This window comes from Thamnophis elegans, chromosome 14, assembly GCF_009769535.1.
Source record: "Thamnophis elegans isolate rThaEle1 chromosome 14, rThaEle1.pri, whole genome shotgun sequence".
Classification (NCBI taxonomy): domain Eukaryota; kingdom Metazoa; phylum Chordata; class Lepidosauria; order Squamata; family Colubridae; genus Thamnophis; species Thamnophis elegans.
The window spans coordinates 8,059,448-8,075,565 of NC_045554.1; the positions used below are offsets into that span (position 1 = coordinate 8,059,448).

General features: G+C 44.9%; 1 protein-coding gene across 1 annotated transcript in view; it reads right to left on the minus strand.

Moving 5' to 3' along the window:
• Nucleotides 1-16,118, minus strand: part of XYLT1 (xylosyltransferase 1) — a 170,904-nt gene that overhangs the window by 71,752 nt on the left and 83,034 nt on the right. The window contains exon 3 of the mRNA XM_032230135.1: nucleotides 7,411-7,945. Within this exon, the coding sequence (XP_032086026.1) occupies nucleotides 7,411-7,945 (535 nt within the window). The remainder of the gene's footprint in view (nucleotides 1-7,410; nucleotides 7,946-16,118) is intronic.

Sequence of the window (16,118 nt, forward strand, 5' to 3'; positions counted from 1 at the left end):
CAGGGCAAACCGTGTGTGTGAGAGAGAGAGAAAGAAAGAGAGAGAGAGAGCAAACCCCACTCCCTTCTAGCACTTGATGATGTTACTCAGTTGGGTAATGAAATGTCTGCAAGAAAACCACCAAGCTCACACAGCACCAAGGACCTCCACTGTGCAAATTTCACCTAGGTGCTAAATCACACTCCTCTTTTGGTATATTTGACTTCCCTTCTATCGGTGAGCCCAACGCTAATCCCGGTGAGGTAGGACATCCAAGGGGTTCCACCACAAAATCGCGGAGGACAAAATCGTGCTCGACGAAAGCGCGCATTTGACATCATCACAGCGCGACGAAAACATCGCGCTGTGATCGAAAAATGTAAAAATAAAGCTAAAACCTTACCCTAACCCCCCCAAACCTAACCCTAAACCTAACCCTAAATCTAACCCTAAACCTAACCGTTAACGTAACGCTAAACCTAACGCTAACCCTTAACCTAACGCTAAACCTAATGCTAACGCTCTAAACCTAACCCTAACCCTTAACCTAACCCTTACCTTTATGTGAATCGGCTTGCTTTAATTTTAATTTTATTTCAATTTTTAATTTTTTTTGTCGTGCTGTGATGACGTCACATGCGCGCTTTCGTGGAGCGCGATTTTGTCCTCCGCGCTTTTGACGGGTCACGCATCCAAGGCACACAGCACCGTTGACTAATTGTATGGACAATATTTCCAGTAGGTTACGATAGGATTAAACTACACAATTGTTGACGCCACGCTTCCGCTTCTCGCACACGAGCACTCCAAGGAATTGCACTTCTTTCGGCACTGTATAAAATCCAGAGATTCGGAAACCTTGATCACAAAAGGCCAACACACAAAACGGACCCATCGCCTTTGTCCGTGTTTATAAATAACACAGTGAAAAGAACCCAGAGAGCGACAAGAGAATGGAGTAAGGACAAAATTTAAGGAAGGCAACAAGGTTCCATGCTGAGAATTCTAAGAACGGGATGGAAGTACATTGATTTTTCGTGCATGAAGCACAGCATTGTAGTTCGCCCGGCTACCAAACGGATAAGAATAAATTAGTTTTGCCTGCCTGGATAGTGATGGCTGATGGCTGAGAAGGTGGTCACAACCAAAGGCTTAATAGAAGAATAGAATAACAGGGTTGGAAGGGACCTTGGAGGTCTTCTAGTCCAACCCCTTGCTCAAGCAGGAAACTCTACACCATGCCCAACATTTGGCTGTCCAAGCTCTTCTTAAAAACCTCCAGTGTTGGAGCATCCACAACTTCTGGAGGCAAGTTGTCCCATTGATTAATTGTTCTATCTCTCAGGAAATTTCTAGTTTGGTCCTTTTCTTCATTAGTTTCCATCAATTGTTTCTTGTCTTGACTCCTGGTGCTTTGGAGAATAGGTTGTCCCCCTCTTCTCTGTGAGTGACAGCCCCTTAAATTCTTTTAAGTTTCACGTCACCCCTGGTCCTTTCTTTTTAGACTGGAGCAGGGCTGGGTTCCTGCCAGTTCTAACCTCTTCTATAGAAGAGGTCCCACAAATCTACAGTGCCGTTTAGAACCGGTTTCAGAGTTCCTGAGCCAACATGACTGGAGGAGGAATTCTGGGAGTTGAAGTCCACAAGTCTTAAAGCTGTCAAGTTTGAACACCCCTGGGGTTTTTTTTTCTAAAGGGTTAGGGGTGCAAGGGTCTTGTAACCTGGCAGCCTTAAGACTTGCACACTTCAATGCCAGAGTTCCTGAGCCAACATGACTGGAGGAAGAATTCTGGGAGTTGAAGTCCAGAAGTCTTAACGCTGTCAAGTTTGAACCCCCCTGGGTTGTTTTTTTTTCTAAAGGGTTAGGGGTGCAAGGGTCTTGTAACTTGACAGCTTTAAGACTTGCGTGCTTCAAATGCCAGAGTTTCTGAGCCAACATTTTGGTTGCTAAGCAAGAGTGTTGTTAAATGAGTTTCACCACATTTTACAAGTTGGCCATGCCCACCCAGTCACATGACTGCCAAGCCACTCCCACCCGGTCATATGGCCAGCAATCCACTCCCACAAAGCAGGTGACACCTAGAGAAGAGGTTCTAAAATTTTTTGAAACCCACCACTGGGCTGGAGACACCCAATTCCTGCAACTGTTCTTCATCTATTTTATATCCAGCCTCAATCGTTTTTTGCTGCTCTTCTCCGCACTCTTTTCCAGACTTCCTTAAGAAAGACTTTTTCAGCTTGTGGGAAGAAAACAGGTCTTAATAGAAGCTTGCTTGTTCTACTCTTCAACCAGGACTAGTCTTGATGGGCCTACCTATCAATAATAATGGAGCTTCAAGTCATGATAAAAAGGTTTGACTATCAAAGTTCTCTTGTTCTACTCTTCAACCAGGACTAGTCTTGATGGGCCTACCTATCAATAATAATGGAGCTTCAAGCCATGATGAAAAGGTTTGACTATCAAAGTTCTCTTGTTCTACTCTTCAACCAGGATCTGTCTTGATGGGCCTACCTATCAATAATAATGGAGCTTCAAGTCATGATGAAAAGGCTTGACTATCAAAGTTCTCTTGTTCTACTCTTCAACCAGGACTAGTCTTGATGGGCCTACCTATCAATAATAATGGAGCTTCAAGCCATGATGAAAAGGTTTGACTATCAAAGTTCTCTTGTTCTACTCTTCATCCAGGACTAGTCTTGATGGACCTACCTTTCAATAATAATGGAGCTTCAAGCCATGATGAAAAGGTTTGACTATCAAAGTTCTCTTGTTCTACTCTTCAACCAGGACTAGTCTTGATGGGCCTACCTATCAGTAATAATGGAGCTTCAAGCCATGATGAAAAGGTTTGACTCTAAAGCTTTCTTGTTTTACTCTTCAACCAGGATCTGTCTTGATGGACCTACCCATCAATAATAATGGACCTTTAAGCCACAATGAAAAGGTTTAACTATAAATTTCTCTTGTTTTACTCTTCAACCAGGATCTGTCTTGATGGACCTACCCATCAACAATAATAATGGCCAATGCTGGAAACAAAATAATACCCCCTGGGATGAATTAGTGATAAAAAAACTTTGGATTGTGCAGAGATGGACAAATTAACACTGAAATTAAAAGATAAAGAAGAGTTGGAATATTATGAAATTTGGAACAATTGGTACAAATGGCTGCAAAACAAGAATAAAATTAATTAAGCCAAAAAACTATATATAAATATATATAGAACTGTGTATAAAGGCGTGTAAATGTAGAAGCAAAATATTATATACATGTACAGGTATGATGACATAACAATGTTGATGTAATGACTGTAAGGTGGTGTAGAAGGGAAAAAATAATAAAAAATCTGCTAAATAAACAATAATAATGGAGCTTCAAGCCGTGATGAGAAGTTTTAGCTGTCATTTCAATTCCATACAAGTCTTCAGAATCATGGAATTTCACGGGCCCATCTGGCTTGGAAATTCTCAGGATGTTGTCCCGACAGATGGGGAGAACCTCTGATTGAAGGAGGTCCGCTCTAACCTGTGTATTTTGGTGCTTAGATCTTGCCACATTAGGCAGGCTGTGCCTGAAAGACCACACCGGCGAACTTCCTTGGCGCTTCTGTCAATGCTGCGGATATCCATATGCAAATGCATTCCGATTTCATTAACACGCCCTCACACAGACTTGGGATTTCTTGAAGCAGATGGCAATCCTTTTAAGGAGGCCTTTCAAGGAAGTTCTCGCCTTGATTTACAAGGCCTGCAGATCCAACAGGACTAAGGGTTGCTTTTAAGGTCTGGGCAACCATCTGTCTTCTGGAAAGTGTCAGTCCTCTGAGGAAGTCCAGACAGGAAGCCAAAAGAGGAGCTCTAACACTAAATATATTGCAAGGTTACAGTTACAGAGTTTTTTGCAAGTCTGAAAGCCCCTTCCCCCAATTTCCTCGAGTTTGCTTTCTAAGAGATTAGGGAGGGCCCCTGCTTCTTCTATTCTCATTCTTTCTGAAATATCTCCTTGGACTATTGTTGTGGCCCAGCAGATGCCGTTGGAGCTGCCACCGGACTCCGACAGCGAGGGGCCCTCTGAGTCGGCTCTGGAAGATGTGGAGGAACCTGGAAAGGGTTCCGACTCTGAGCAGGGCACATAGAGGCTGGTTGGCCACCAGGAGGCACCTGAGCCTTGGACCAGTGGGGAGGAGACAAGGGAGAGTGAGCTGGAGGCCAGTAGTGAGTTGTTCCTGGATGCACGCCATCGAAGAGCTACTAGGCATCAGGATCAATTACGCAATTACAGGAGGTGATTGTACTCAGCTGGTGGTCATTAGGTTCCTCTCCAGACTACAAAAAGCTACTGGTGCACACACCCCTCTTTGCAGAAGTCAATGCAGGATTGAATGTCGGAGGACAGTACTGAGAGCTTGGCAGGCTGGATTGCTGCCAAGCCTTATCTGTGTTTATTGCTGCCTGAGTTTGTCTGAGTTGCTGCCAAGGTCCTTATCTGTTTGTTCTGCTTGGCTTTCAGCCACTGAGGTTTTGGTGTTTTGCTATTAAAGTACATTCCAGTTGAGCCTGTCTCGGAATTCGTTACTGGATGGAGGAGGGAGTCAGAACAGACTGTTGTCTTAACCAGGGGTCCCCAATCTTTTGGACTTCAGGGACCACTAAATTCATCATTTTAAATCCCATGGACCACTCATATGATCTGCCTAATGACTGGCTGAGTGGGTGTGGCTAGGTGGTCATGTGTCTGGGTGGGTGTGTCCAACTTGACCTCACTCACATCTAGGGGTGCCTCGCCAGCCTCTACTCACCCCTCTCCTCCCAGACACTCCTTGCCTGCCTGCCCGGGCTCCAGAAAGCAGTTGTTGGAGCTAAGCAGTCACCAGGAGAAAGTTCGCAAAACAGCTCAGTTCAAATTGGGTCTGGCCGAGAAGGAGGCTCAGCAGAAGCTCCTCCCTGAGGACTACTGTGCGAAGCGGTACTGGTGCTGGTAGGAACCCACCCCTGGATTCCTTCATCTTTTTCCAATGCTCATGTTCTGCTCTAGGCTCCCCGAGAGCATGCAGTAAACTCCTTGTCCCGAAAAAAAATCCCCTTGATTAATTGACTGTGAATTCTGCTCATTCATATCCAGCAAAGCCTTTCGAGGGAGGATTTACAGTCACAAGACCTTATATGGCTTGGAGAGCTGCCAGGCCCATATCTGCAAAACTTGGCAAGGAGTCTCAGAGAGTCACAAACCAATGAAGTGAAATAATGGTCTCCTGCAAACTCCACTCCCCTTTCGCTCCTCTTTTATTTCCTCTGGGAGGGGCCATTCATTATCCACCTGTGGCCTTACTTCCAAGTCAACCCTTGTGCTTTAGCTGTTCCCTTCGTCTGGCAACTCTGTGCATGCTCACACTGGGAACAGGCTCCAGCTGTTCCTCTGCCTCACTGATGTCTGAGTCTGAAGGCAGCTGATAAGTGGCATACAGCCCTAGCCCCCTCTCTGCCTCCGACACAGAGCCCTCATCAGAGCCTTCCACAGACTCCAGGACTGGCCCAGGTTCCTCCCCAACCTCCTCACTGTCCGAATCTGCTGGCAGTTCCGCCACAACAGCTCAGTACGAAAAGAGTTAACTTTCCTTGAGATTAGAAAATCATTTAAAAAAAAAAACCTACATGTATTTAGCCTTGCCATAATTACATTGCCCTGGTCTGCATTCCCAAAGGAGCATATGGACTTTTTACAGCCGAAAAAGCATTGCGCTACTGTGAACTCCGCGCATATTCCTTTTAATTACATATGTGCCTGCTGAGGACATATGATGAAGCCTGGCAAACTAATTTGCTACCAGCATGAGACCAGGAATAAATACTAAATATTACACCCCAGTTGGTTTTTTTCCCTACACTATCCATTATCCCTAGAGACGAGACTGAATGAAAATTGCCCCAGCCATTTAAATATACGCCAAGGGAAAAGGGAAAGGAACAGTAAAGTGAACAAGGCAGAAAATGATTTTTTTTTAAAAGAAAAAAAAGGAAGGTCTCCAATTCTACTTCGATTTCTTCTTTCGTCTCCCGTTCGTAAGCGATGAGAAATTTAGGGATGGAGCAGAGGTGGGTTCCTACCAGTTCGCACCTATTCGGTAGAACCGGTTCGTCAAATCTACCGAACCAGGTAGAAGAGGTTCCACCAGTGGACCCGGAAAGCAGGCCCCACCTACAGAAGAGGTTCCAAAAAGTTTTGAAACCCACCACTGCCCCCCCCCACAGAGACAGACAGACTGACACAGAGAGAGAGAGAGAAAGAAAGGAAGAAATAAATAAATAAAAAAAGAAAAAAGAAAGAAAAAGAGTGAGAGATGAAAGAAAAAAAGAAAAAAAGGACAGAGAGACAAAAGGAAGGAAAGAGGGAAAGAGAGAGAGAGAGAGAGAGAGAGAGAGAGAGAGAGAGAAAGAAAGAAAGAAAGAAAGAAAAAAACATGGCCGGCAAGCCACTCCCACCAGGTTATATGGCTGGCAAGCCACTCCCACAAAGGAGGCCACACCCACAGAGTAGGTTCCAAAAATTTTTGAAACCCACCACTGGGATGGAGGTCTGGTGAGATGGAACTTCATATGGGCAGGAAACACTTGGCAAATAGGAAGACGGAAGCTTTGGAGTTGTGTGTCATTTTTGTTCCTGTTATCGGGCTGGCCCAGAATCAAACCGGATGATATTTCATCATTATTTTAAAAATTAAAAGCATATAGGGAGGGGGAGTTTGAATTTCAGAGTTGGTCCAGTTGGCCGTGAAGGTTTGCCATAGTAGAAGGGAGTCATATGTGGCCATAATAAGCCCAGTGTGGCAGGCTGAGTCCATCTTGAGCCGGTGAGAATCGAACTTCTGGCAGTCGGCAGAGTTAGCCTGAAATACTCCATTCTGACCACTGCACTACCTCCGGCCATATGAGCTCAGTATGGAAGGCTGAGTCCACCTTGAGCCAGTGAGAACTGAATTGCTGGCAGTTGGCAGAGTTAGCCTGAAATACTCCATTCTGACCACTGCACTACCTCCGGCCATATGAGCTCAGTATGGAAGGCTGAGTCCACCTTGAACCAGTCAGAATTGAACTGCTGGCAGTTGGCAGAGTTAGCCTGAAATACTGCATTCTAAGCACTGCGCCACCATGGCTCTTTATAACAGACAACGTTGTTGGAGCCAGTGAGAATCGAACTGCTGGCAGTCGGCAGAGTTAGCCTGCAATACTCCATTCTGACCACTCCACCACCTCTGGCCATATGAGCCCAGTATGGAAGGCTGAGTCTACCTTGAGCCAGTGAGGATCGAACTGCTGGCAGTCGGCAGAGTTAGCCTGCAATACTGCATTCTAAGCACCGTGTCAGCACGGTTCTTTATAACAGACAACACTGTTGGAGACCCTTCTCCTCCCTTTTCCCCTCCAGCTTACCTTCCAGCGGGCAGAAACGAGTCACCTGCTCGGGCATAAGCTTCCCTTGCTTGTGTTGACAGTAGGTCTCGGCAATTTCTTGACGACACAACTTGGATTTGGCCCTGGATAGAGCCGAGAGGGCCTCCTTGCCTGAAATGTCACATTTGGGCAGCTGATCATATCCAAGTTCAGGGGAACCATTCCCATTGCGTTTCGTACGAGGCTGTCCGAGAGACCTTGGGGTGTCTTTCAGAGAGTTGCCATGGTTGTTGTTGTTGGGTTTAGGGGCAGAATTGTCCAAGGGTAGCCGCTCGTTGAAGTTTTTCCCGAGGACGGAGTTCTCCTTGGCTTTCTCCTCTTGTTCTAGCTTTCTCCGCAGACGTTCCTTCTGTGCACTGATGGGCTTTTTCACCAGTTCTGGGTGATGCTTCTGCTTCTGGGACCGGGGAACAAAATTGCTGTTGTCAATGTTTTCGAAGTCCTTGGGGACAGAGTTCTCATTGTTGCTGTCTGTACGTGTCTTCTCCTTTGGACGGTGAGAAAAATAGCCATCCTAGAAGTAGGGGAAAAAAGAAAGATTGTGACATGTTGCTACAGCTGTCTATTTCCAACTGCACAGGCACAAAAGAATAAAGGTAAAAGTTCCCCTCGTACATATGAGCTAGTCATTCTCGACTCTAGGGGGCGGTGCTCATCTCCGTTTCAAAGCCGAAGAGCCAGCGCTGTCCGAAGACGTCTCCGTGGTCATGTGGCTGGCATGACTCAATGCCGAAGGTGCACAGAACACTGTTACCTTCCCACCAAAGGTGGTTCTTATTTTTCTACTTGCATTTTTACGTGCTTTCGAACTGCTAGGTTGGCAGAAGCTGGGACAAGTCACAGGAGCTCACTCAGGTACAGGGCACTAGGGATTCAAACCGCCAAACTGCTGACCTTTCTGATGGACAAGCACAGTGTCTTAGCCACAGAGCCACCACGTCCCCAAAAGATCTATTTTTATTGAGTTTTCCAGGTGCTTCCAAGCCTTATCTAGAGAATTGCACCTTGGAATCTCTTGCATGTAAAGTGGGTCCCCCCATCACTGACCTTTGTCCTACCAGATCAGATGAATAATGAAGTGGTGGAAAATCTAGAATAGCTTTCTTCAACCTGGACACCACCCTATCAAGGCTTTGTACCGAACATGGTTAGAAAATTATCTAGACAATGAAGGAGATGACCAGGATGAGCCTGAGGGAAGGGTTAAGTGTGTCATCAGTCTTGAGGCACTTTGCACCCACAAGAGATCTAAGTCCTCACCAGCTTGAATTTCATTGACTCTTATCTACTGCCACCTTGCTTTGATCTTTAGTAGTTCAGATTCTTATAGAGTGCTTAAACTTGCAATAAATTCTTATATACATTGGAACCATCTGGACTCCTGATTTCCCACGCTAGACCAGGCGTTGGCAAAATTAAACACCCAAAGAGCCATTTGGACCCGTTTCCCAAAGAAAAGAAAACACAGGAGCCACAAAGGTACTAACCGGAAGCCCCCTCTTCAATTCTGGAGCTGACCGGAAGTTCAGTTCCCCCACCATAGAGTCTCCTCCTAGCATGGCTTACTTTTTACTCTACCCGTCATAACCGAAAGCCCTATCAATTGTGGAGACAAATGAAAAACCCTCCCCTTGCCATAGAGTCTTCTTCTGGCCAACTGTGCTTTTCTCCCCCACCCACCAGAAGCTCCTCTAAAAATTGTGGCACTGACCGATGACGGAGCCGCAGCAGAGGGAGGAAAGAGCCACATGCGGCTCCAGAGCCACAATTTGCTGACCCCTGCGGTAGACAGACAAGCAGTGACCAACTGGGTCATTCTTTCAGTGATATCTCCTTACCTAAACAGAGGCACAAGAATGTCCATGGGTGTGACAAAATAGCAGCAGGAGAGGAAATGACTTCCGACTTCCCGCTGGCTTCCCCATTGACTTTTCTATTGGGAGGCTGGCAGGGAGCACTGGAAATGATGATCACACGATGGTAGCTGATTGTAGCAGCATGGCAGTGGTGAAGAAGCCACAAGTATTGCCAAGTTTTAATTCCATGTGAGTAACGGTTCTTGGGTTTGGGATGAATTAAGTTAGCCAATTTGAAGTTAGCAATTACAGAGCCACAATGCTCTATTGTTGCCCTGTGATTGCTAACTTCAAATTGGCTAACTTAATCTTTCGTAAAATATTTTATTCAATTTTCAATTTTCACATTCCATTTGCAATCATTTATACACAGGGTATTTACTATAAGAAAAGAAAAAAAAAAGGAAAAAAGGAATAAAACGAACAAATAAAAAGGAAACACAACTCCTTTAAATTGGCTAACTTAATCATAGGGCAACAATGCTCTATTGTTGCCCTATGATGCTCATTTTATCCAACAGGAGGAGGAGGAGGAAGAAGAGGAGGATGAGGACTGTGGGGTCCTTGGTGTTCTCAGAACCTGGTTGTTTTCTTGCAGATGTTTCATCATCCAACTAGTTAATACCATCAGTGCTAGAGGCGAGATGGGTTTGGGGAATGGAAGAAGAGGAGGAGGGAAGAAGGAGGAAGAGGGAGCCACACATCATCTATAATCTGGTGATCCCCGATTCTGAGCCTCACTGCTCGCCACAGCTATGCTACATTAGTTCCAAATTGGCTTATTTCCCGGACCGTGGAAAAAAGCAGAACGAGGACATTCTATAGAAGTAACACTTGTTTAAAACTCGCATTCATTTCTCTTTTAGCTACGGTTCTTCTGCGTAGCATCTGCTTATCACCCTGCTATCATTTGCTTTCCCTAAACTATAAGGGTGGCTTCAAAAGCAGATGCTTCCGATACAGTTCACTGGACTAACGAGAACAATTCCATTAAAAAAATAAAATAAAACAACCCTTATGAAAGCCCTCCAACAAAACAGAAAGAAGAAACCAAAAACGGTCAACTCTCATCAAATCCAAATTCAACGCAAGTTATCGCGTGGGGACTCCTGTGAGGGGGAGGGGAGGAGTGGGTGGGGCAAGCCAGGAGTGTTCTCCAAACGGCACAGAATCTTAGCTAGAGGGTCTCCCGAACCTCTGCGAATCCCTAGCAGCTGACAATTGAGCCGAGGTAGCGCAGTGGTTAGAGTGCAGTACTGCAGACTACTTCAGCTGACTGCTAGCTGCAGTTCGGCTGTTCAAATCTCACCAGCTCAAGGTTGACTCAGCCTTCCATCCTTCCAAGGTGGGTGAAATGAGGACCCAGATTGTGAGGGCGATATGCTGACTCTGTAAACCGCTTAGAGAGGGCTGAAAGCCCTATGAAGCGGTATATAAGTCTAACTGCTATTGCTATTGCTACTCCTGAGTATTTCAAGGCTTCCAGGATTGAGATTACAGTCCTTACTTTTAACCAAGAACACCAGCTGACCTGTGATATATCTGCACCAGTGGTGGGTTCCGGTACGGTACAATGGGGCTGGCGACAACCACATGAACATGTGCAGCGTGCATGCACATGTGTGTGCATGTGTCCTTACACTCCACAATGTCTCCACAATGCTCCAGCTGCTTGGTGGAGCATCACACAGGTGGTGTATGGTCTGTGCACGGAAGCGCTGAAGAGCTCAAATACAGGTAAGGATGGCCGGAGGGCCCTCCGGAGCATCGTACCGGAACGGTACGCCCGTACCAGGGCATACTGCCTGCAACCTTCACCCAACCTTTTTTGAACGACCATTCTCCACCAAAAACACAACCCATAGACAGACACACTTGCTTCACAAGAACATGAGGTAGACTTGGGATCAAAAGAGATTTAGAGGTTCACTTTCTATCAGCAATGCGCATTGTGCTCCATAGAGTAAGATCCAGGATCTACAAACATGAAAAGCTCCATACTCATGTCCCAAGGATGCTTTTTCAAGAGGCAGCTGGACTTTCTGGATTTTCTTGGAAGGTGTTTCGTTTCTCATCCAAGAAACTTCTTCAGCTCTGACTGGATGGTAGGCTTCTTGGATGAGAAGCGAAATTATCTTGGAAGCTTCTTGGATGAGAAGCGAGATGTCTTCCAAGAAAAACCAGAAAGTCCAGTTGCCTCTTGAAAAAAGCACCTTTGGGACAACCATGACCTGGATTGACTGAGAACCTCCATAGATGCCCGTACACATCTACCATGAGAATCCCAAATCAGTTGAGATTTTGAGTGGCTGCACAAAATCTCACGAGTGAGAGGATTTGAGGATGATTTTGTTGATATTTTGCAACACTCTTATCTCATTTCATCTTAGCGGTAAAAGGAAACCAGGGCACCAAAGAACACAGTGGCTGGATATCAGCTGGCAGAGTGTAGAACAACTCAAAGAAGTAGTGCAAGATTGGACGATGTGGAGAGACCTGGCCCATAGAGTTGGACATGACTGAATGGACTTCTTCCTCTTCCTCTTCTTCCTCCCCCTCCTCTTCTTCCCTCCCTCCTTCCTTCTTTCCTTAATATTTCTCTCTCTCTCTTCTTCTTCTTCTTCTTCTTCTTCTTCTTCTTCTTCTCTTCCTCCTCCTCCCCCTCCTCCTTTCTTCCTCCATCCCTCTTTCCTTCCTTCCTTCCTTCCTCTCTTCTTCTTCTTCTTCTTCTTCTTCTTCTTCTTCTTTTCTTCTTTTCTTCCTCTTCCCCCTCCTCCTCTTCTTTCTTCTTCCATGCCTCTTTCCTTCCTTCCTTCTTTCCTTTCTCCTCCTCCTCCTCCTCCTCTTTCTTCTTCCCCCCTTCCTTCTCCTCTTCTTCTCCTCCACCACCCCTTTTTCCCCTTCCCCTCCTTTCCCTTCCCCTTCCTCCTCCTCCTCTTCTTCCCCACCAGATTGCAGCCATTGACTGATTGACCAGTTAGTGCCCAAGCCATCTTGCAAGCCATAAAACAGGAGAACCAGACAGTTGAAAGCAATCACACCAAAAGGCATCTGATTTAGTTCTTTGAAAGTGAGAAACACCGAAGCCCATCTATGTCCATAACCAGGTTCAGGAATGAACATTACCTGAGCTCCATCTCTGCTGGCAAAGCCCAAACTCGTGGCCAAGCCAAGCTCTTCTCCTGCCCGCTTTCCTTGAGTCACTTGACTCATGTATCATTCTATTCTTCATGCATGATTGCCGCTTAGTCACAGAAACAATATTTCTCCTGCAAATATACGAGCAAAATCCTGGAAAGTCTACCAAAAAATTTAAAAGCCAAGCATAACAATTCTTGAGAATCAAAGTCCCCGAAGGTTCATAAATACAATCCATTTATGCTCATAAACTACAATGAGTAGAAACCGCAGCTTTTATGAGATTTCTCCAGCAGATCACAGGGAGCCCTTGACTTACGGCCACAACGGAGCCCAATTTTTTTTGTTGCTTCAATGAGACACTTGTTAAGCGAGTTTTGCTCCATTTCACAACCTTTCTTGCCACCATTGCTAAGCGAATCATCACAGTTGTTAAGTTACTCAACACGGTTGTAAAGCGAATCCGGCTTCCCCATTGACTTTGCTTGCCGGAAGGTCGGCAAAAGGGGATCACATGACCTCGGGACGCTACGTCCATCATAAATAGGAGTCAGTTGCCAAGCGTCTGAATTTCAATCGCACAACCAATGAACAGCACAATCTACCAATGAACAGCTCACTCAACCAATGGAATAGCTCAATCACCAATGAACAGCTCAATCTACCAATGGAATAGCTCAATCAACCAATGAACAGTTCAATCTACCAATGCGACAGCTCAATCAACCAACGGAATATTAACCAATGGAACCACTCAATCAACCAATGGAACAGCTCAATCAACCAATGGAACAGTACAATCAATCAATACAACCGCACAATCAATCAATGGAATATTAACCAATGGAACCACTCAATCAACCAATGGAACAGCTCAATCAACCAATACAACCACACAATCAATCAATGGAATATTAACCAATGGAACTGTTCAATCAACCAATGGAACAGCTCAATCAACCAATGCAACAGCACAATCAACCAATGAACAGCTCAATCAACCAATGGAACAGCTCAGTCAACCAATCAAAAGCCTAATCAACCAATGAACAGCTGAATCAACCAATGAACAGCTCAATCAACAAATGAAACTGCTTGCCTTCAGACGTTACAGGAGCTTCATCACTGGAAGCTTTCAAGAAGAGACTGGACTGCCATCTGTCAGAAATGGTGTAGGGTCTCCTGCTTTGGCTGGGGGTTGGACTAGATGACCTACAAGGTCCCTTCCAACTCTGTAATTCTGTTATTCAAACAAGCTGTCCTTCTCAGTTTGTGGGCAACATTTAGCAAACCAGAGAAGAGATTTGTGGTTAGTTTAATCATCCCTGCTAGCAAGGGGTCAAAATATAATTTTGCAAGCAGCCCAGAGTTAAGATGGACAGCGAATAAATATGATCAATAGATACATAAAAAACAAATAAAGGTACATAGTTTCTTTCTTTCTTTCTTTCTTTCTTTCTTTCTTTCTTTCTTTCTTTCTTTCTTTCTTTCTCTCTCTCTCTCTCTCTCTCTCTCTCTCTCTCTCTCTCTCTCTCTCTCTCTCTCTCTCTCTCTCTCTCTCTCTCTCTCTCTCTCTCTCATTGCTAGTTTTTGCCTTGGCTTTCCATTTTCTCATCCTTCGTATGATGAGCAACTGCTTTGCGTTTCCAGAAAGCTGGGGCCTGACACATTAAAATGTTTATTTGCAACAGATTTCGAGATAAACAAAACGGGATGGCTCACAGCGGAAAACCCTAGGTTTTTATTTATTTATTTTTTGGAGCTCAGGAGGCTGATGACTTCCAAGTCCTCAAAACGCCATTCGGCATCAGAGAGAAATGAGGTTCGCCTTCTCCAGCTCAACCATGGCCAATAGAATAGCAGAATGAACTCCGATCATGGTGAACTTCTTTGAAAAACCTCATCATTTTGGCAGGAGGGGATGGGAGCCAAGCCAAAGGGAGCAGATGGGAGAAGAAGACCAAGGCTGATGAAATTCGCTTTATCCATATGCTTCCCCTCGTTTAACGCTTTATTATTTATTTATTCCTCTCTGTTCTTTCTCTCTTCCTCTCCTTTTTTTTTAAAGAGGGAAAGTCGAACGGCGTTTTCATAATTAACCCGAAAATGCAGAGTGTGGAGACCCACTCCGAAACTGTAGTTTCCGAAATAAACTGTGATGGAATGTACAGGCAGGCTTCGACTTACAACCGCAATGGAGACTGACATTTCTGTTGCTAAGCAAGACAAGGGTGAAGTGAGCTTTGTACCGCTTTGCAACCTTGCTGGTCACGGCAAATCACTGCGGTTGTTAAGTTAGTCACTGAACAAGTTACTGGGTTTGGTCCCGGTTTATGACCTTTTTTGCTGCCGTTGCTAAGTGAATCACTGAGGTTGTTAAGTTAGTCACTGAACAAGTTACTGGGTTTGGCCCAGGTTTATGACCTTTTTTTGCTGCAGCTGCTAAGTGAATCACTGAGGTTGTTAAGTTAGTTAAGTGAATCTGGAATGCTCCAGAAGGTCACCAAAATTGCAAAAATGAAAAATTTGCTAAGTGAGTTTTGCCCCATTTTTATGACTTTTCTTGCCCCATTTCTTAAGTGATTCACTGCAATTCCTAAATTAGTAACACGGTTGTTAAGTGAATCCAGTTTGCTTGTCAGGAGGCCGCCAAAGGGAATCACGTGACCTTAGGTTACTGCAACCGTCATAAATATGAGTTAGTTCCCTAGTTGTCAGAATTTTGGTCACGTGACTGTGGGGATGCTGCAATGGTTGTAAGTGTGAAAAACGGTCATAAGTCATTTTTTCCCCAGTGCTGTTGTAACTTTGAATGGCCACTAAATGAGGGTTGTAAGTTGAGGGTTGTAAGTTGAGGGCTACCTGTAGGACGGACTCTCAGGAGGCAGGGGCTCCATTCCAGAGAAGCAAAAGAAAACTCAGTTCAGACAGTTTGTGCGAGAGAGAGGGGATGAAGACAGCTTCTCCTCAACAGTTTCCAATTAAACTGACCTTTACTTCGGCAAGATTTTGTCTCAGGGCGAAGAATAATAAAAGAAAACCTGGAAGAATCACAACGCATTTGTCTTGGTTTTTAGAGCCTGACACAAGCTGACTTTTAGCTTAACCTATGGCTTATATATAGTAGATAAATGCCTCTTTTTGTGTGCCTATACACACTCTATAATATGTAATATGTATGCACACATATGGCATAGGATTAAATAGTATAGTTTGGATGTTCAGTAGTAGTAAATCAATAGACAGGGAAATTGCATTTTGTTGGGGCTTTTGAGGCAAGGCGAGGCCAGGCACCCTAACCTTAACCCTAACCCTAACCCTAACCCTAACCCTTCACATGAGTGATGTCAAGTTGACCATGTCCACCCAGTCACATGACCAAACAGCCACGCCCACTCAGTCACGTGACCACTCAGCTATGCCCACCCAGTCACGTGACCAGCAAGCCACACCCACCCAGTCACATGAACACCCATTCACACACACCCATGCAAACCACACCCATCAAGCAAGCCACACCCACAGAACCAATAGTAAAAAAAAATGAATCCCACCACTGGTTTGAATGCAAGAATAAAAATCTATTAAGTGAAACTAGAAGCAAAAAAAAAAAAAAAAACACATTCAATTTTTCCACAAGCCCTGTTGGAACATATTCACATCTGGCAGTTATTCACATAATGTTCAATATCC